General features: G+C 37.9%; 1 protein-coding gene across 3 annotated transcripts in view; it reads left to right on the top strand.

Moving 5' to 3' along the window:
- Positions 1 to 22,810, top strand: part of LOC108087208 (protein timeless homolog) — a 73,480-nt gene that overhangs the window by 19,137 nt on the left and 31,533 nt on the right. Inside the window, exons 8-11 of one of the 3 annotated variants that reach the window (XM_017184473.2) lie at positions 776 to 947; positions 3,216 to 3,349; positions 3,490 to 3,570; positions 8,574 to 8,674. In XM_017184473.2, the coding sequence (XP_017039962.1) occupies positions 776 to 947; positions 3,216 to 3,349; positions 3,490 to 3,570; positions 8,574 to 8,674 (488 nt within the window). Of the gene's footprint in view, positions 1 to 775; positions 948 to 3,057; positions 3,076 to 3,104; positions 3,156 to 3,215; positions 3,350 to 3,489; positions 3,571 to 8,573; positions 8,675 to 22,810 lie in introns of those variants that run through there. The other 2 variants (XM_017184475.1, XM_017184474.1) reach the window with 2 other exon arrangements.

Here is a 22,810-nt window from a genome sequence, read left to right as displayed (position 1 = left end):
GTTGGGTTAGTTAGTCAGTCATGGTGGGTAAATTTTCCTCGGGGCCGCTGAGTGGGCGGACTGGCAGTGGGCGGGGCAGCTTTTTGCTTTTAATGTACTCGATGATATTCAATAAATATTTCGGGCCGGTCGAAAGGTTATTGATGTTCGACTTTGATTTATTCGTACGAAGCCTTTGTGATTGTTAAAAATGGATTGAGCATTTTCACATGAATTACTGCTATGAATTCAAATTTAAATATTTGTGGGAATGACAGATATTTTCTATAGAATAAATTCATCGGAAATAATCTGAGTTCGAACGAAATTTTTATAAATCAAAAAATAGTGTTCGTAAAGATTTATATAGAATCCATTAACAGTTTTTATGGTAACAGATTGCTAAAAATTGATTGAAAATTCGCATAAAACTTGATTTATTTATTTTGTATTAGATTTTGGAATACAAAGGTGTTAATCTATTAATATGAAAACACATTTAAATATTGAGTCGATCACGATATTAGACAGCCAAGCTTGTTAATTACTACGGGTGTGGAATGAACATAAATATTTATTTATAAATTGAGTTTGACCGTATAAAATTGAGTTGGAAAAAAATTATGCACTTGCCACATTTAATTGAATTTTGAGCAATGTGGCAGGCATTTTTCATAGAGATACGGGGCCAACATCAAACAAATTCAATTTGGATACGTGTGCACACGTATAATAAAGAATTTAATTACAATATATTTCCATTTTTTTAACTAACCTCTTCTCAACATCTCCACAGGGTTTTCCTGCGCGATGTGGTTGAAACGGCCAACGTTTTCATTAAAATGATGGAGCGCTTCTGCCAGGACACCGTGGTTGTCCAGGATAAAAAGCGTGGTGGTGCTGGCAGCCGCAAGAAGAAGCAGTCGGCAGCCAAGTCCAAACCGTCAACTGCACCACAACCAACTGAGGTAAGAACCAAATTAAAAAAGTAAGAAGGTCTATTTAATGTAAAAATAATAAACCAACAATTTGGGTAACGATTTTTTTTTTTTATAAAGAACAATTTAGTAGAGACCTTATTCAAGTATATACACTCTGTTAAATGTTTTTAAATAAATGGTCGCATTAAATAACTTTATTTTAGCCCGCTGGTCAGCACCCGCTGCTAAGGCCATAAAATACACCCTAAATTGCCAATAAAATTTAAAACGAATTGCAAACAAAAGCAAAGAAGAAGCCGTACAGAAAAAACAATTGTCGTCTAGGCTATGACCATTAAAGATTTATGTGTTTGATCGTGAAATTTAATTGACTGAAAATATGGAAGAAAACAGAGCATAAAAAAAGGAGGAGTCTCGCCCAGCAAGGTTTCTATTTTATTCAATTTTCACTAGTAGGGCTTTTGTGTATTTTCTTCCTCGTGTGCGTATTATTTTCATGGTGCACAATTGCATGTGACCTTAGTTAACGCACCACTGAAATAACACACTCTCACACCCGCGAAAAATGTGAAAAACTTTCGCCACATGGTCTTGCGGGCTTCCGCTCTTTTTCCGCCGCTTTGACCCTTTTCAAAAAGCTCAGTTTTCCGTTAAATACTTTTTTTCGACATGCGCTTGGAAAGAGTTTTACAATTATGACCTTTTTTATTTATGTAATATTTTTACAGTTTTTTATTTAATAAAGCCAAACAGGTTATACAAACATATCTGAATATATGAAAATGCTACACAATTCACGAAAGATTAAAGGTTACCTATAGTGAAAATTGATGGAAAGATCATAAAAACATATAAAACCAGAGCTTGTAAGAGTATTTTGTGTAGGCACTGTTTGTTGTGTCCCAGGTCCTTTTGTATTTCTAACCATCTTTTGTTTTTGCACACTTTGTCGCGTTGGGAAAAGGACGCACCGTCGAGCGTGATTTCCGGGCAGTGGCCACTGGCCTCTGGAGTTTTCTCGATTGTTTGCAACTGCAACCTGCGAATGCTGGGCATTTTCTGTGCATTTTTGTGGCCTCCGATTCGGACCTTTTGTCCGAACGGTGGTAGTTGGGCGTGGACCTGGCATTTTTAAAGGGAGACGAAGGCCGACGCTTACAGGGATAATTTGGTTGATTTTTTTTTTGCGCAGAAGCCTTCAATTGTGTTAATTTTTGACATATTTATTTGTATAGTTGCGGTCGTGTTGCCGTGCCATGGTTGTTGGCACACGTACACGTATTCCGCGCATCAATTTTTCAACAATTAATTTATAAATATTTGCCCTTGCCTCCGAGCGTAAAACATGACAAACGCCACACGGGCGCAAATATTTGCATATTCCTCCCGCTTTCAACATACGAAAAGTTAAACGAGCGATAAACAAAAAGAACGGAATTGTGTAACGTGTAAAATAAGCAAACATCAAATAAAATCAACAACAAAATAACTCAACTGATGCGACTCTAAAATACTTCCCTTTTGGAATGTTCATTTGTACAAATTATTGGGAGAAATATGTTTTGAATTTTTAAATTCATTGATAAATATATTTCTATTGGTATTTTCCCTTAAAATTCCCTGTTAAATACATAATAAATACAATACAAAATTGTATAGCCATGCATATCGTCGATCAATACCGTGTACAAAAAGTAATCTTAATTGCAACGAAAATGTAACGAATTAAAAATACTTCACCGTATGCCCCTCCCTTGTATTTAGAACGATACCGCTCATTGATGTTCAATTAATATGCATTGTTAACAGGTCGAAAAAGGGCAAAAAACGAGAAAACAATGGTTTAAATATTTATCTCTTTTTTGCAAAGCTTTACTTTGTCAGCCAAAATGACATTTAAGCCTAAAAATACTCTTTTGACGTTGTTATAATATGTATACATTAAACGAACAAGACTGTTGTGGTAAGGAAATAGAAAAAAATTATAAGCATTAGTGTTGAAATCACAAAATCAAAATGGTTACCTGATAAAATCGAATTTCAATTAAAATTATTTGCATTTTATCTCAAACAAAGTATGCTAATTTTATTGGAAAATTTATTTTGTATTTGCTTTTTTTGCTGTCACTTGTAAATGGCTGACAAGTATTATTAGGTATTTGGTAATAATTAACACTGCCTATAGCATAATTAATTCTACCGCTTTCATATTTGCGTAACGACTAATTTCCCTCTGTGATTATCCAATTGCAAACAATGGCGAGCAATGAATAATTTATTAATTCATAATTGCAGGAAGAATTGTCGAGCAAATGGGCTGAAATGGCAACGGAAGTGTGCAGCCTCCTATCCGCAGAATTGGAATTGCCGGAGGACGAGCTCCCGATTCCCTTTGACGCTGCATCCGAGAAGTCCATCGATGACCAACGGTGAGTTAGTTGCAACTTGCAACAAGGCCTCCCTGTTCCCAATTTCCCCTCAGTAAAAGGCATTATTAACCCGAAGCCAGTTCACCTTGCAATGGCACAACGTGTTCTTATTATTTTCCTCGGCATTTCTCCACTTTCAGGGAGGATTGCATGATTCGCATAAATAAGCTGCTGCGTTCCGAGAAACTGGACCAGGCCATCGCCCTTATGCGAGCCGCCAGGTGAGTGAACATTGAAAATGCCATTGGCTGGTCCCTGAACTCTGTTGTTAGGTCCCCCAGACGCAATCCCTTTGCAAAATCGCCCTTTTAATAACTTGACATTGACTGGGCCAAGGCACTGACTGGGTGAAGGTACGAAAAGTACGAAAGCAATTCGCATAATAAATTAACCCTAGTCAAAACGGGGAAAAAATCCGCTTGCTCTGTGTCCTTTTGTGCGACTTCTCAGGGTTTTTATCGAATTTTATTTTCCCCCTGTTTGTTTTTCATATTTTCCTCGTTTTCTCTCTGCGCGGCACGAAGCCATTTGCTGCTCTGTGCTGGCCTTAAATTAAATAGTTTTTATTTATTGTCAAGGCAGAGCACGCTGGCACCCCGGTAACTACAGATAATGGCAGTGCCCGGAATTCCTTGTCCTTGCTCTCCTTTTCCCTTCCAGATAATAAGAGGCGGTGGAAAGGTAATGGCGATGGTGCCCTGCACTTCAGACAGACAATTTCTCGGTGCCTGGTTTTTGTCCCTGCCGCTTGCAATTTTTCAGTCAACAAACCACAGAGCTGGCCAGGTGCGAAATGAGGTGAGCGGAGGTGAGTGGAGGTGAGATGAGGAACCGGAGGTCAGAGAAGCCTCCAGTGGATGTGCTTGCCTTTCAATTTAATTGCCCGCTCAATTATGTAAAGCCCATTGAAGACGCGCTCAAGAAATGTTTATTGTTTGCACGGTAAAATTGCGTGAAAATAATTTATCTTTTGCGCGTCAACATTTAAATAAGGGCGAGACCACCGAGAAACACCCGCACAGAAATATCCACAGATGTCCCAGTGTCAAAGGCTGCTGTTGGAGCCATCGAGAACGTGGCTTAAATATTTCCAAGTCATTTAATTACAACCTCATTAAAATTTTCCACCTGCTGCCTGCCAGTTGGTTCTTTTGTCGGAGGATCCATTCGTCTCAAAGGAATCCAATCGATGGCATCGCAAATGGGAGTCTGCCATGCTGGAGGCTCCTGCTCACTGTGCAAATTGGTTTGAGGAAAAGTGTTGCAAGTGAGAAGCTTTAGTGATGTACATACTTCCCAAAATTTATGTACATTTTAATTGTTGCCAACGAAAATTGTTGCATTAAAACGGGAACAATTTCTGCTTTGCCACTGGGCTGCTGCAGTGGCAGCTTAAAAAGGTCTAGACGCTTTTTGTGCTAATAAATTAAAATGCGATATGCATATAGAGCAGTCCCAACGCCGCACCCACCGCCCACGACCACGCCCCCCTTTCCCAGCCTTTTGTCTGGCCATTGTCTGGAACTTTTTTGTGCACCATTGCCTAGCACTTTTTGTCCTGGGGGTTATATTCACTTTATTTTGAATACCCTAAGAAAAAGTCACTCTAATTGGACTTTTGAAAATCGAGTGTAGATTCCTTATATTTTCTTTTTCCAATTAAACTACAGTTTATAAATTGAATAGTCTCAAACTTTTTGTTTTAATGGAGTCATAACTACTTCGAATTTATAAATAACTTTTTTATAGAGCATTTGAATGTAATTTCTATAATAAACAAATTCTTAGGGATATCTTATAATGGTAACCTGTACCTTGATTTTGCAAGCATTTGTATGTTTGAACCTTCTTTTTTATTTTCTCAACTTTCATAAACCTGTTAATGAAAGTGTATTAGTGTTAAAACATAATACGTAAACACATATTTTCTGTGGTAAATTGCAAGCTCCAGGGTATATTATACACTGTATGTGCTTCTGTTTTATGATCTCTCGCTGGCAATGAGAACATTTTTGGTAAGCAAAATATTGAAAATAAACCGAAGTTTGTGGGCACAATACACATTCGCAAACATATACATATGTGTGTGTGAATGTGGGTATCTGGCGTGGCATGTAAGTGCATCGAGGATGATGTACACGAGTGTGTGTCTGCCCAGAATTTTTAAATACTTGGCGAGTCACACTTTTAGGGACTTTTCATTTAACTCGAGCGAAAGGGAAAAAATGGAATTGGTAGCGATTCTGGTTTTTCCTGCAGCTGCAGCTTTTTCTGCTTTCTCCAACGTTGGCTTAATGGGTACCCAGAAATATGTGCTTGGAAAAAACAAACTTTTAAGTGAAGTAAATGCGCAAAATGTTTATTCAAACTTCACTTTGGCTGCAACTTTTAGTTCCTCATCCACCGACCCCCCGCCCCCCTCGCTGCCACGCCCACTTTGCCCGCCTTTTAACTAAGCTTATTTAAGCGTCTGCTGATGCGCTTATTTAGCATAGCAACAGCAACTCCGCTTTCGCCTTTTATTTCGCCTTTGCACATCTCTTGTTGATTTTGTTGACTGGAAATATTTAGCAATTTCAGCTTTTAAAGCCAGAACTCGGTTCACGTTTCTCCAACCTAACAACGTGTATTACCGCTGCAAGTTAACCATCTGGAGAATGGAAAACCTAAATTGAAATCCAAGGTGCATCTCTCTAAATTAAAACAAAATCTAGTTCCTTTCGTGTTGTCAATTATGGAGAAATAATGATTTCAATTTCCAGCGAAACCTTTTTATACAGGTTTGTACCCTTGCAGAGGGTATTACAAACTCAGTCAGAAGTTTTCAACGCAGTAAAGGAGACACCGCAGACCCCATAGGGTATATATTTTCTTGACCAGCATCACGATCTGAATGACCCCAGCCAAAAATCCTAAAAAATAGTTTGTTTAAAAAATAGCCAAGATTCTGCACATGAGAGCAAATTACTTTTCTAAATAAAACCCGATTTTGGATTGGTATCAAAAATCGAAATAATCAAAATGATTGTGATGATGTCCTCTAAGAAGCTGCACCATTAGTTTGGTTTCGATTTATTTGTTGATTTTTTGTCATTTTGATGATGGCAAGAAGTGCCAAAAATCCAAAAATATGGATTTAAATTTTCTATCAGCGGTGTTTTCAGTCTCTTTTAAAATTTAGAAAATAATTTTGTTTGCTTTGAGAAACGCAGGTTAATATCAAACAATTCATTATCCCGTATTATAATTTTAATCGCAGAATTTCTGAAAAATTCGAGCGCTAGCCAAAAATATCGATTCATAATTAATGCAGTTTCGCTCAATGCGATTAAAAATGTTTAGCCTTGTACTAGCATTTTCCGTTTTTTCAGTGAAATAAATAGTTTATCCTCTGGCCACGTGCCACACAACAATATTGAATATAATCGAACTAAAAAGCCAAAAGCCCCAAACCGCCAGCCCGATGGTTTTCATAGATTTTTCATGGTCCATAATTAACCGATATTCTTCCCTGACCAATATACTGGCATACTAAAAACCGCTAATTATCGCCCGGCCGCATCGCTGTAAAAGTTGTACGCAAAATATGTCGCATAACTTTTAAATGAGCACACGCAAATGTTGACGCTAACCGAAAAATTCTGGCCACCCCATGGATACGGGGTCTCTGTTGCACATTGTTGTATCCTGCTGGTAGCAACTAACGAGCACCGAAAATGATACCCGCAGGATTACAAACGCACACACACACAGCAAATAGGACAATGTACAAGGGGGCGTGGCCATGGGCATGTCAGTCAATTTATTGGCTCGACGACAGCGGGAAACATAAGTTGCACTATCGCCTACAAGCACGGCCACAAATAAGCATAAATATGTCGCTTAGAGGGACTTACTCCCTCTTTCCATTCCCGCCTGCTTGCCACTGATATGGGCCTGTGCCTCCGACTGGCAAAGCGGACAAGGCCGTTCGATAACACTGCAACACACAATTTGGCCCATTGGGTTTATAAAACTTAGGAGAAAGTAGAATGTTCAGGTTTTCCCCAATATCCATAATATTTAAACTTATAGAACATTTGGTGGTTTATATTTTGAGTTCAAGTTGATTATTTTTAAAAGATTGATTACTTAGTTAATTTTGTAAAAATTTCGTAATATTATTTTCTTAGTTTTGTAAAGATAACTCTTTACTATTTACCCTTAAAAATATATTAAAAAAATTGTTTTAATCATTTTAGTAAGTAGAGAATAAATATAATTTTTAAATCAACTTCTAGGGTAACCTGAATACCAAATATTTTTCTTCCATTAGCTGCTCTCTCTTGTTCTGCTTTTGCTGTGCGTTGCATATTAAGCTGCTTTCAAATATTAAATTAACAGCGGCAACGTTGCGAAAAGCCTGCAACGTTGCACCATCAGAGCGGCGCAGATTATATTGTGTGTGGCTCCGCAAAGGGAAAGAAAGAAGGCAGGACACACACAACATGTGAAAGGGCGGACAAGAATGGGCTGTGTATCCTGACGCAATTTAAAACGCATCAATTTCAGTTTTCTCCTCTGAAAACGAACCGATTTTGGACAACATGACGGGGCTGCAGGCCTTTTAACACTTCTGTTTTTTTATATGGTTGTGATCTATCATTATGTTTTCTATGGGCCTATTTGAAATGTTATGCCTTTTGAATAAATCGAACGATTTTGTAAAGCTTTGCAACCATAAGCTATTGACAGGCAGTTTTGTAGCCTGCAATGAACACGTTTACATGGAGTTGTATGTGCTTGATTAGTGGTTGGCTCTGTGAGTCAACATGAAAAGCTGCTAATCAGAGCGAAAACAAAACGAACGAATTGAAGCCCCAATAATACCAGGCAATCAAAATCCGACTGCCTCTTTTGTTCGTTAAAAATAGGGAATAGTCAATAAATCGTTTTTTTTGTAAAATATTCAAAATTGTTTGGTTTGAATTAAATGTGCTGTGCAATTATATATCCATCTAGGCTTACCTAAATTCAAAAGCAATTCAAAGGTTTTTAAAGAACTTGTTATGTCAAAACCATTTAAGAGTCGTATATATTGGGTGATAAATCTGTAAGCCTATGATAACAAGGACATGTCCTGGTTAATAATTAAATTTCCTGCCAACTTCCGTGCTTTAACTTTAATGCAATACATTTTTCTGTGTTCGTTCTAACGAATCGTTTTTATTTTTGCATTCCGCAGGGAAGTTTGGCCGGAGAACGAAGTGTTCGGTGCAATTTCCGCTGCACCGGAAGACGAACTGCTGCTGCTGCGTGAGATTTTCATGTCCAACATTACAACAGGTGAGTGAGACAAAAAGCCAGAGAGAGTGGAAAAATAGTGTCCGAAGTGCGGTGGAAAGTGGGACAACGCTCCGCCTTTCCCTTCCCTCTCTTGCCGGCATTTTAATTATTGTTTATTACTATGCATTATGGAGGAGCGTGCTCGCACAAGCTTCCCCTGACCGTTGTTTTAATTAAAAATGAAAATCTGCCACTTGGCTTTTGCGTGTCATTTATCTTGCGCTGTCTGTTGCCTCATTCTGCGTCCTACGTCCTTCGTCCTTTGTCCAGAGTTTCGCCGTCCTGGGCAGTTGGGGCCACTTCCGGTGCTGCATTTTGCATCTCCACTCTATAAATTCGCTAGCTGAAATAAGCCAAATTATAGCGCAACTTTCAGTTCTGTCTGTTGGTTTGTGTGTGTTTGAAGGTATGTCTGTGTGTGTGTTCTTGTTGCATTGTCTAAGTTTTTGCAGGCTCCGTTTGGCTTTTTGCCTTCTGGCCATGAAGCCTCGTCCTTCGGGCCGCCGAAGTTCGCTTAACAAATTATCCAACAGAAATTCTTGCGCTTCATTAAAAGTAAAAAATGAGGCAGTAAAGGACGAGCATTCCCATCCCAATCCCTATCCTTATTCCGATCCCCATTCCTTATCCTGTTTTTCTGCCAGCTCTCCGCCTTGCTGGACTAAATGAAAATATATTAAACGCGTAATTGTTTTATTCTATTTTTTGTTTGCCCATCCTGCCAAGTGCATTGGGTTGTGAAATTCCTGTTGTTTGGATTCGTTCAATTTGAGAGTCAGCGAAGCGTTGACAATTTGCTGCCCATATTTTCTTCCCTGCCAACTACCAGAATATTTTGTTTACCTTCGACATGACTTTTCAATTTGGCCTCGGTGCACCGGAAATGCAAAAGCCGCGCGATTTTGTTTAGACATGTCTAATGGCTTTTGGGTTTTTGACAAGCTCAACATATATATATTCCATATGTTACATCCTTGGCTCGTTACCTTCTCTATATGTATTTGCCTTATCGCCTCACTGCAGTATCCTGTTTCGGTGGCTTTTTTGTTTCAAAGGATATTCGAAAGCTGCACTGGTGGTGAAAAGTTTTTGACAAGCGCTTTAAAGCGCATCCATAGCTGACGTTTCCATTTTTTGTCTTTTAATGAAATATGTATAATATAATACAAGGACACCAAAGATCTTTTTGCCAACGGAAAAGTTTTCAACTTTTGCTGCGTCGTACAGTTAATCGAGATTTTTGTGTGCGAAAATTTATGATTTCCGCCGTGGAAGCAAACTTATATCAAGAGTTTTTGTGTTCGTTATATAGTATATCAGGTTTGGTCTTTATAAAACAGAACTATGAGCAAAGAAGACTGCTTTATTATTAAAGTTTTCTGTTGATAAACTTTGTATAGGGGGTATATGTACAGGTGGTCTTAAGCACTTAATCCTTCTTGGAAACTATATTATTTAAAATTCAGTGTAAAAACTTACAAAATCGGGAAAGAATCATTTTCTTAGGCATGAAAATGGTATTTTGTCATCTTATACTATTTAACTTTAACAAGTTAATTGATATACTTTTGTAAAAAGCATTTTATTTATTTTTGGGGATTTTAATATAATAGAAAGCCAGTACGCCCACATAGTTTTAAGGCTCTAGGAATCCCTTTGTGCGGTAAATTTAATTAAATTTCAATTTAAAGTAGCATACCCATATTCCCTTACAAATGGATTGAACAATGGCCGGACAATGGCTTTTGGGTTTGTGCGAGTGGGCGTGGTTGTGTGTATGCCTGTGTGTGTGCGAGTGTGCGTGAGTGTGCGTGGGTGAGGTGCGCATCCTTTTACTGTTTCGACCGTGTCTGTGCCTTGGAGCACAGTGCCTGCAATCCGTCCGTCGGTCCGTCGATGGGTCCACATGAAAGAGTCTCTGTTGGCGTTCAAACGCAGCGCTTAAAGCATTTGAAACCCTCTTTTATGTCTGCGTCATCGGTTTTACTTTTTTACCCTCATTTTTAGCCCATCGATGGGGTTGAGCTCGTTAAGCTCCCGAACAAAAGCGTGACCGTTCTAATAGCGACCAGGGGATTTGATGGGCAGCTTAACGCCCGCCGGCCGTCAATAGATTGATGTCCAGTTGACAGTTTGCCGGCTGCAACAATATGCAATTTACCAAAGGCAGTGGTCATCGAAAAAATTCCGAACGCTTCACCCTCCACCACAAATTTATATACTATATATATATAAAATGCTCATGCTAATGCCCGGGTCACAAAAACCGAGTCCCCAAAGTGGCCATTGAATAGGAACGTGTTTCCCACTCGCTTTTTGCCCACGAACATTTTATTAATTACCGGCGACCGCAAACTCCATGTAGTATGCTCCCTGCTTGTGGTTTGGCTTTAATTAATATTTTTTATGGGACATACCCTTTAAATTTGGGCGTATATGGATTCTTTAAAATCTCTACTCTTTTATAAACAAATAACAAAAAATATTAAATAAGGACATGTTAGGTTACCTATCCTTAGAATAGGAATATCATACAATATGAATTGTTTTCGATGTATGAAAGGGCTCTAAATTTCGTATCCATTGCCCGTAGCGGTTATTTTAAAAAACAATTATTTATTTATCCACCCAAGTGGGTATAATTGAATTGAATCGAAGTTTATCCTTCCCATTTAATTATTACACTCCATATTAAATTGGCTTTGTGTTGGCTCTGCCCATTGGGCAAGACAAACAGCCGGAGCATTGACACTTTGCATAATTTATAACACTTGTCTGTGTGTACCGTACCCCTGTTCCTGTACACATACATACATATGCAGTCCTTGTTTCAATTTCAAATTGAAATGCAAACTTAATTCCGGGGGAAAAAGAGAGCATCGCAGGAGGTGTGAGATTGTGCTGCATGCGAGTCTGTTTGCTTAGTTAAATCTTAATCAAGTTGCTTCGTTGATTTCGATTTGTGGCGCGCATAATAAATGAGGAGTCCTTTGTCCCGCCGCTTCCGGATCCCTCTCGCTGGCGAAATCAACGCCCAGGACTCGTACAAAAATAACACAAAAATCCACTCAAGTGTTAAAACAAGAACAACACCAACAAAAACAACAAGAAAGTGCCAAGCGCTAACGGGGACAGTGAATATATTTGTGTATATGTGTATTATTTCAAGTCCTGCCAAGTCTGTGCGCCAAGTCCTTAACTGATTTCCCAGCGCAAACAAGTTGGTCTCTCCAGTTGTCGTTGTTTTGGTCCTTAGTCCTCAGTCCGCAATCCTCAATCCCCGGTCCTCGGATCTCAGTCCTGTGTCCTGTGTCCCCTGTCTCCTGTCCCCGCTCTTTGTTCGCATAAAAATACAAAGTTTATGTTATGAACACAAATAAAAACAAAAGCACACAACAAAGCTCGCCCAAGAACAACAGAAAGTGCGCAAAAAAATACGAGCCAGGAAAGGAATAAAATACAATAAAATGAAATAAAATATCAACAACAGCACACAGAAGAGAACAGAGTCATTTGGACACTACCGAACTGCACACAGAAAATAAAAACAGGATCAGAAAACAAAACTAAGCTTCTTTAAAACTACTTTGAGATTTTATATAAATCTAAAGAAACGAATTCCCAGTATTATTTTAACATATTGGTAAATTGGCAATCTAATCCTTAAGAAATAATCAACATAGAAGATTCGATGGGTTTACCTTTCCTATAGATTTTGATAGGGAAACCCTCAATATTCTAAGTGTAAGAATCGTAGCCCCTTTCAACAGTATATTTGCAAGTTGACGTGTCGTGTCTGCTGTCCCCGTTTTCCAAATCCAGTGCCACAAAGAGTGCGATTCCAGGCGTCAACCACAACTCCCATCAACACACTCCGGCACACATTCACGGTGGACTCGGAGTTCCAGATGTGGATGCGGATGGTCCGGTGATGACACTTACTCAATTAGGTGACTTTTCTCGACACTGATTTGCCATTTCTGCTGGCCATTTTTATTGGGTCGTAACTTTCTGCTTAATGGCTCTCTATTCGTTTACCTTGATTAGTTTAGCCGTCATTTGTGTTGGCTTTTTATTATCCGCAGTATAGTTTTAATTTTTGCATTTTTGAAATAATCTAATAACCCCGGAAAAAAACATGCTGCAGGTGCTTTATTTTTATATTTTTATTTATTTTTATTTTTATTGATATTAATGTTATTTCTCTTTGCCTTTGCAAATATTTAAAACCATTGAATTTATGGAAACAGTGTTAAAAAAATATTAAACCAGGTGTTTGTATCCGGAAAGAGCTTTTACTTTTCATTGGGCTCAAATTTGCTTTTTGATAAAAAAGAAATATTAATCATTTGCGCTGGTTAGAATAAGATTACATTTTTGTCTGTTTGTGAATTTAGACTGCCCTTGTATGTTTAACCTCTGTTTTTTCATCTGACCTCGCTATTTTTTCCACTACTCATAAATAAAAGCACACAAACCACACCTGCGCTCTCACTTTTCTCCTGGGATTTTCGGGCCTCGGCACTGTTGGCGGCAATGACATTCAAAATATGTAATGTAACCGAAAAATTTAACTTGAAATTGAAAAGCAAAAAAAGTTTGTCGCCGGGCCCAGAGACTTCAGAATGCTGGTTGGAAAAAACAGAAATTCGTGTGCGGAATTTTACCTCTAGTAAACATAAAACGCAGCATACTTTGGGGACACTAGCTCGCAACTGGGCGACAATAAAAAGCAAGCAAAGCGGATAGACCCGATAGAGGAGTTCCGTGGTAAGCGGTGTAGAAAGGGGTAAAGCGTGAGGCAAAAGTCATAACGAGTGCAAAACCATGAAATGAAATCGTTACCGTCCCACCCTCCAATCCTGGTTTGCCAGGATCATCTGGCTTTAGGTAAATACCCTATTCAAACCTCACCTCATGTGAAAATCCTCTTCCGACTAAAAAGGTAGAAGTTTACCTTAAAAAAAAAATAGAATAAGTCTCCCACAGAAGTTTATTTTGGGTTTATATACTTCAAATTAATTGCACTGGCTTGCCTTACATTTTTTCGTGATTGACATGATTGATTTAAGTGAAGAACTTTATGAAAAATATTTGAAAAAGTGCTATTTAAATATATATTTATTTAATTAAGAGGTAGAACTGTGAACATAGCTATAATCCTTTTAAAGCTGCAGTGCAGGAATCCATAAATATTTGTATAAAGACAAAATCCCGATTTTTTCACAATTAAATTAATAGGATTGCAAACTTTCGGTAACGTTGAAAATACCCGCAGCAAGCGTATAAAAACGCTGGGTTTATTGTGTGATGCGAGTTCAGCTTTTTTTACATTCGACATTCGTGGGTGTGTAGTGGTGTGCGGGATGTCCTGGGAGTGTCACACATGGCACCGACACCCCCAGGATCGCTTCTCTCTGGTCCCCTTACGCACTTGGGCGGATGATGGCTAGGGCGGGGGTTAAAAATTAAGCAATGTGTCCCTAGAGTGCACTACGTTGCGTATACGTAATGTGGCCGTGCTTTTTGGCGGCGCTGCATTAAAAATGAATGCAATTTAAAGTTGCTGGTGCCACCCCCTCGGTGTTCGGCTATCTGTGTGTGTGAGTAGGTCCCAACGCACATCAAGAACCCACAGAATTTTTTGCATATTTATACACATAAAATGCGAAAGGAAAAAACACGTTAGTTTGGCTTCCATATCTTTTTTTCGGCATGAGTGACGCTAATGGAGCACCATTTGGCTGCACTGCTCCAAAATCAATTAGATAAAGTTTTCCCTCAGCTGCGCTCTCGCATACATATACAAAAGCATACACACATACACTCGCACTAAAAGAGTCAAACATTTTTCACTTCAGTTTCGGGCAGCCGCTGCAGTAAATTGCATAAAAATTAACAGTTCAATGGATGCAAGGGCAATTATACCACTTTCCTACAGTTCAGTTCTTGCTTTCTCTGTATCTCCATCTTCTTTTTTTCCTCCTTCTCATTAGGGGAGAAATGCAGATCATTATAAAGTGGTCTTGCACTGAAAAAACGATGTATACTCTATATTTAAAAATCCTTTCTAGTTTCATTTTAAAGTCACAATAAATTGTTAATTACTTTTTTATTTACCTTAAATTAAAATAAAAATAAAATCTTTTTAACGTGATAAATAAATAAGCATAAGTGCTTTCCTTTAAAATTAATAAAATGAATTTTGTTTTCGCATTGTATATAGTGAATAATCATCGTGTTAATATAAGCCAACAACATAAAGTGAAAATACCGCTTTTTCTGTCTGGTTCAAGCGCTTTAAAACGTTATCCTTTTCCGCTTTGTCTTCTGTTCAGTGCTTATTTGGGTTAATCGGAGATAATGTCCTTCTGGCCTAGACTTTGTGGATGGTTTTGCCATCAGTCAAATGCCAACTGCATTAGCAGCTGACAGAGCACTTATGAACCGGCAACAGGAACGGAAAAAGTGGATTGCCAACTGGGCAAATTTGCCACTGCCTCTCACCGTTGCACCCATCAAAATGTGGAGCAACAAAAAAAATAGATAGGAAATGACATTTCCTCATCAAACTGTCGCCGCATGTCACAAATTTCGTTATATTTTTATTATTTTACCATTAACCTTTTTATTGCGCACGCATTTCGCAGCGACCGCATGAAGGAATTTTGACGTTATTGAATGTCGGCTGTTTGTGCCGATGCAATATTGAATATTTAATTCCCACCCGCCCGAACGAATGAATGTCCAAGGGCGCATAACAATTTCTTGACATGTGCGCCGAGTTTCCCAATGTGGCGACAGTTTTTCCTTTTGTTCGCCCTTTTCCCACGATGCTAACGACATATATATACTCGTATAGGTATATCGAAGGAAACAAAAACGCCACAAAAGGGCAAGAGAACAAAAAGATGGAAACAGAAAGCAAGGAAAAAAACAAGAAAAACCAATTGACTTTCATTTTGTCGGCCATTTTCACTGCGTCGTTTGTCCACCAATACAGATACACATTCACACAAACACACATATGCCGTATTAATGTACATGTGAACGCTTCCTGTTGCTGAACGCAATCATCTGATTGCAGTTTCGATGTGAAATAATTGGATTTGAAATAAAAATGTTCCCCGTTTTGTTGGGTCCTGACCATTTGACTCCCTCCCGGGAATTTTCCGGGGTTGTGGGGTGTGTGTATTGGCATAATTTAGCCGAGGCTTCATTCACATTTACGTCGAGCTTAACTGCCGCATGTGTCACTTATTCAACGTTTATTTTTATTGCCATGTTTGACTGGTTTCATCTTCTTTTTAATATGGGTCGACATCCTTAATCTTGAAGATGTACCTTTTGTGTTTTCTTTTGCATTCTTATATTCAACGTAAAATGTAAAAAAAAATTAATAAAACGATATCCATTGGGTTTTATTTCGTTATTTAAAGCAGTTCCGTGCTTTTCAGCCAATTGTTTTCCATATGGCTTCGATTTAAGTCCACGAAATAAAGACTGCATTATTGAATCACCCTCTTTCTCCATTAACCAGATATTTTCGTTGGTTTTCTTTTACTTAATTGATATTCTCTTTCGTTGCACAACAATAAGGCTCATTTTCCTTTCTGAGGTTGAATACAAAAATATTAACTTAATCCCCCGCCGAAATAAAAATGCCACTTGAATTTTACTCTTTAAATTAAATTTCTCAATTTTATTATTTTCACATTTTCTCGGGTTTTTGTTTGCATTAAAATTGTGTTGGTTTTCGAGAAGATTTCATAAAATGTTTGTCATGTTATCTTTACACTTTTTATTGCTAATCATATTTTCTATATCAATAATACATTTTACTTAATGCTAGATTTATGTTTACTCTTCATACATATAGTGACGAACATAATTATTGGCACAGTTGGCTTGTTCAACTTTGAGGCTCAGTTTCTCCTCTTAAAATGGGGATATTTACATAAAACAAAATTTTTTTACATAATATAATTAATTAACAACACAACCCAGTTTATTTTAATATTTTACATCTTATAGTTAATTTTTAAAATTAAAATAACGAAAACAAGTGCCGAATCTTCCTGAACAAAATTATTGGCACACTTGCTTTTAATTTGAAATGTTGGCACAATTTAACCGATTTGGCCAGTTTTTTTTTGTTTAACACATTTATTATTATCCCCTGAGTGGTATGGTATAACTTTTTCCAGCTAAAAGTATCAAATTGCCTTTTTTTAACCTTTTTTTTCATAAAATAAGGGGTAAACATAAAAACTCTACATTATCGGACCGGAAAATTATTTGGAGTTTCCACAATCTTGGAAAGTTATATGGTGAGATCGGAGAAATGATAGACAGAAGCCACTAAACCATTACAAGCATCGGGCAGCGTTTTAAGGGCGCCTAATCCTTGAAAAGTGATCAGCGCACAGGTTGACTCAAGGCTTTAGCGACCTTTTGGGTACTTTTTTGGAGGTTTCCTTTAAGAATATCGAAATATTATTTTTTCCCATGATTCCTTCTATAAACTCGAACTCGTCGACACCTGCAGTGGACTTGCAGCCCCACACCATGACGCCTCCAACACCATGCTTAACTGACATATCAGGGTTTTTGTTTAGGAGTTTTATATAAGGCTTTTTTCAAACAGTTTGGCGACCGGCAGATTGGAAAATATTAAATTTTTTTTTTGTCCGAAAAGATGACATTAGCCCAAAAATCAACTGGCTACTTCAAATTCTCTTTTGCATAGTCCAATCGCTTCTGTTTGTTGACTTTAGAAATAAGCGGTTTCCTTTTTGCGACCCGATACCTATAGTTAGCTCTATGCAGTGTCCTCCGAACCGTAATGGGGAGAAATTTTTTCAAAAACTGTTCTCTCACCTCATCTACAATCTTTGTTAATGAAATTTTCGGGTTATCTTTCACTTGTTCTATGATTTTGGCCCGCTTCCAGTCACTTAAAGCCTTGAGTCAACCTGTGCGCTGATCACTTTTCAAGGATTAGGCGCCCTTAAAACGCTGCCCGATGCTTGTAATGGTTTAGTGGCTTCTGTCTATCATTTCTCCGATCTCACCATATAACTTTCCAAGATTGTGGAAACTCCAAATAATTTTCCGGTCCGATAATGTAGAGTTTTTATGTTTACCCCTTATTTTATGAAAAAAAGTTTAAAAAAAAGGCAATTTGATACTTTTAGCTGGAAAAAGTTATACCATACCACTCAGGGGATAATAATAAATGTGTTAAACAAAAAAAAACTGGCCAAATCGGTTAAATTGTGCCAACATTTCAAATTAAAAGCAAGTGTGCCAATAATTTTGTTCAGGAAGATTCGGCACTTGTTTTCGTTATTTTAATTTTAAAAATTAACTATAAGATGTAAAATATTAAAATAAACTGGGTTGTGTTGTTAATTAATTATATTATGTAAATAAATTTTGTTTTATGTAAATATCCCCATTTTAAGAGGAGAAACTGAGCCTCAAAGTTGAACAAGCCAACTGTGCCAATAATTATGTTCGTCACTGTATATACTTTAGTTTGCTTTATCAACCCTTTACGCTACGATTTTGGCAGCACTAAATCTAACATAAATATATATATATATATATGTATATATATGGAACACCTCCTCTGTCATATATTTTGTTTTGAATATTCATTGTTTTTCCAATGTTTTTTCTACATTTTCACATTCGATTTAAGTTTGTCTATTTACAAATACACATGAAAAATTATGCTGCAACTTTTGTTTACCTTTGCTTATTGGAATTTTTGCAATACGCATCTGTTTCTGAGAGCTCTTGATTTTCCGTTGTTTAATTAAAATGCTGCGCGTCATTTTGGCTTAACTAAATATTTGCTGTGTTTTTGTAAATAGAAGTATTTGTTTAATAATTATTTGCTCGGCTTTACGCTAGAATGTATCTCTCTTTTTTGTCATTTCTTTGTTTCTGTATATATGTATCTGCAACCGTACATATAGAGGTTTTAATGGCTAACGCTACAAACTGTACGTCAAATATTTGGCAATTAGTTTTTGTTGTTATTGTGGGTTTTTATCGCATTTTTGATTTTCGACAAATTAAATGCAAATATTAACGTTGCTGGAATTGTGTTTTTTCCTGGCTGTCGCTGTGTTCTATTTTACTTTCAATCGTTTTGTTTTGGTAAATTTTAAATACATATTCTATGGAAATTGTACATGCAATATTCGGAATTTAAATGTTAGTTTAGGTAAACTTCACTACAAGTAAAAGTTAATAACTATAATTTACAGTTTGACTTTTCAATGTACAGCGCAATTAAGTTTAATTATTGTTTGCTATCCATACGGCCGAGATGTTGATTTCGAGTTCTGTTTTCATTTACCCCCATTCCGCCGACCACTTTTCGAGCCGGACCAATTATGAACGTTATTTACGATCCCAACAACCGCCAACTGCCAACTGCCAACGGCCAATGGCCAAACAAAAGGCAACTTATTTTCACATAATTTTCTAAATCGCCCCCATTTACGGCCCCGAAATGTCGTCCAAAAGCCATTTAGCAGGCAAATAATTACGTCCTGTCCCGGACCAACTTTATTAACTGCGCAGGGAGACAAAAGTCGGGGGTCCCGAATCCTGAATCCTGGTTGCTGGCTGCTGGATCCCATCACATACCGAGATTGTGTGGAATGCGAGCTCCGAAAGTGTCAAATATCGAATTAACTCATTTCAGTTGGCACTCCAATGCCTTCGCCCTGGCATGGCTGCTTTCTAACTTCCTAAATCTTGGCCAGCTGGCCAGTGTCATAAGCAAAAAGTCCGAAAGGAAACCTTCATTAAATTTGACAATGCTGCAGGACTAAGTCTCTGGGTCACTTCAGCCAGCACACTCTGCTGCCGCAGGGTTTTCTTTTGTAGGCGAAAAGCGAATTTTGTGCTGTGCTGGCAGGCCGACAAATAAAAAGGTTCCTGCTGCCCGGCAAAACTCTCAAAAAATGCCCCACACTGCCCCGTTCGACACTTGCCCACTTGGAAGTTCCTTAATTAAGATTTTGTGCGTCCTGGCATCGTACGCCACTCGAAATGGTCCGAAGGACTCGGACGAGGACTCGGACTTGGACTAGGGCCCCCCGCACTTGCCTTCTAATCCCACCCAATCGGGCGTGGGTTGTTGGTCAGCATTACTTTAATTGTTGTTCGGAGCGCTTTGTCGGGCATTTCGCTTTTGTGGCCGAAAATAAATCCTTCTGAATTGCTTAAGCGGACTCTGCTTGAACGCCTTTCAACCCCCTTTCCTAGAAAGTTTTATCTATCTGCACTTGAGGAAAATTGGTGATAGAATTTCTTGTTTGAGATTGAAGACTTACTTAGCAGTTGGTAATTGTTTGAATTTTGTGAAATTGTACTAAAAGATGGCAGTACTTTGTACTCTTAATTATGGCACTATGTTCTGGCAGAAACTTCAATATAAATTCCAGGGAAATTTCAATTTTCTGAATAGGTTACGTGTTAGATTTTGAATGTCAAGTCCTGCCAAGATGCACAATAAAATATTTAATTACTTTTTTTAAGTATTTAATATAGAAAGAAGCACTTATAGACGTTTCACTTTAAACCCAATCATACATAGGTATATTCTTCTTTAAAACTCTTACCAATTTGAAACTGAAGGGAGTATTCCCATTCGGCTGGCTTCAAATCCCCGTTTAATAATAGAACTTGATTATTTTTGCGAGTGCTTTCTAACCGAATCTAGCTCTGTATTTCACTTTCCCCGACTGTTTCCTGTTGCTGTCGCCGCTTGTGTGCACGCGCCTTCTCTTGTATTCCAATTACAAAGCCACAAAAAGTTGAAAAAGCTGTGCAATGACTGCGGTCCGTCTTTCTGAGGAGGTGGTGGCATCTTCAGTTTCAGTTCAGTTCGGCGTAGTTCGGTTTAGTTGAGTGGTCGGGGTCGCAAGATTGTTGCACAACTTTTTATCGTGTCTTAATGTAATTGTTGTGTTCTATAGTATGCTCAGTGTTCGTTTCCCTTGGCCCTTCCCTTAACCATTTTGCCACCCTTGTGTTGTAATTTGATTTGCTGCCACATTATTTTGATGTCCGTTAGATACATGTACGTATAGCCCCCAAATAGTTTTACAACATTTCACTTTTGCCGTGGCGGATTAGATGTCTGGCCATTTGGCTGGATTTACACCATATGTTGTGTTGGTCAATTTGTAAAATGAGGTTAAGTGCGGGCCGATTCCGAAGAAAGAGGGTGTGTTTTCGGTCCTGTTTCCCAAGCATCTTGAAATGGGGTGAAGAATGCTAGATGCCAGCGCAGATAGCAAACACTTCTCCCATCCAACGGATGGGTGGAGATTGTCGAAGGGAAAGGGGGCGAAACTTTAATTAGATTGCAATTTAAACTCTGGCATCTGAAGCAGCTGGCAAAGTAGGTTAAGATCGAGTCAGGAATCGAAAATGGAGGAGCAGTAGGGGATTAAAGGATAATAAAAGCAAGCGAGGAAGGGCTTGAAAGTGGGAAACTAGAGATTGCCAATATAGCTTTAGGAAAAGCTTGGCACAACTACTTAGAGTCCTACTAAAAACTATATACAAAATTCAAATCCTATTTTTATTACTTTTAATGACACACTATTTTCTCATATGATTACCAATTTGGCTGAAATTACTTCCTTGTTTTGCTGAACAACTCCCACATTAAATTCACTCTCAACCAATTCGTTCCGATTTATCCGCCTTGGTCAGCATCTGCTGCCACAACTTCTGATTACTGAATCGAGGCCGTCATAAACTAAATTGTTATTTAATACTTGATCGATATTTCATTTTTATATGCATGACTATCAAAACACTTAATCTTGGCAAACGGACAGGCACTTATATAAAGTTAACTGGGCCGCACACGGCGCTCTTGGCCAGTAAACTGACCCAAATACGGCCACAAGATGGACATCGACTTCGGATGGCTCGTAAAAACTTTGCTGGCGTTGGCTATTTGGCTTGCCCGCTTGTCTACGCTCTTGCCCCGGTTACAAGTGGCGTATACGTAACGGGAGTTTATGACAAATTGTTGCTGCTAACCGAAACGCTAAGAGGCCTGCAACGTGTGGGCAGCGAGGCATCATAAATCAAGCCAGGAGCCAGCTCGAAGTAATATATGGGTGATTCCATATCAGATTTACAGTCGATATTGGGAAATTCGATGAGATATTTTTTTTCATGCTCTTTATCGAAAATAAATCGACACGTATTTTTTTATATGGCTCAGAAAATTTTTTTGACAAAGTTATGATTTTTTGAATTTTTGATGAACTGCCCTTTTTTTGATGACAGTCGCGTTTTCAAGCCCCAATAACTCGAAAACCGTACGTCGCAGAAAAAAAATCTATAGGAAGTAAAAATTTCATCCTTCCTTCTTCTTTGCAAAACTTTCGTGAAAAAATTTTTTTAAACAATTTTTTACCACAAAAAGTTCAAATGTTTATAACAAATTCATTTTTCTCCAACTTGGACATTTTTGATTTTTTTTATTTTTTCACAATAAATCCTTCAATTTCTTCTGATGAACATACTAAAATTTCAGAATGGTATCAAAATTAGTTTTTGAGTTATGGAATTAAATAGCATTAAAAATTCATTTCATTGACCCTTACTATGCGCGCGCGAAGCGAATTGACGCTCGTTAGAGTCGTTGGTCGGCGCACGCCCTGAGACCGAGCGCGCGGACCGTGCATGATAATCTTTAAAATTCTATAACTCAAAAACTAATTTTGATACCATTCTGAAATTTTAGTATGTTCATCAGAAGAAATTGAAGGATTTATTGTGAAAAAATAAAAAAAATCAAAAATGTCCAAGTTGGAGAAAAATGAATTTGTTATAAACATTTGAACTTTTTGTGGTAAAAAAATTGTTTAAAAAAATTTTTTCACGAAAGTTTTGCAAAGAAGAAGGAAGGATGAAATTTTTACTTCCTATAGATTTTTTTTTCTGCGACGTACGGTTTTCGAGTTATTGGGGCTTGAAAACGCGACTGTCATCAAAAAAAGGGCAGTTCATCAAAAATTCAAAAAATCATAACTTTGTCAAAAAAATTTTCTGAGCCATATAAAAAATACGTGTCGATTTATTTTC

The sequence above is a fragment of the Drosophila ficusphila genome, unplaced genomic scaffold (assembly GCF_018152265.1).
Source record: "Drosophila ficusphila isolate 14025-0441.05 unplaced genomic scaffold, ASM1815226v1 contig_791, whole genome shotgun sequence".
NCBI classification, from domain to species: Eukaryota; Metazoa; Arthropoda; class Insecta; order Diptera; family Drosophilidae; genus Drosophila; species Drosophila ficusphila.
Note: the sequence above shows the minus strand (reverse complement) of the source record. Positions and strands in the feature narration are given on the sequence as shown.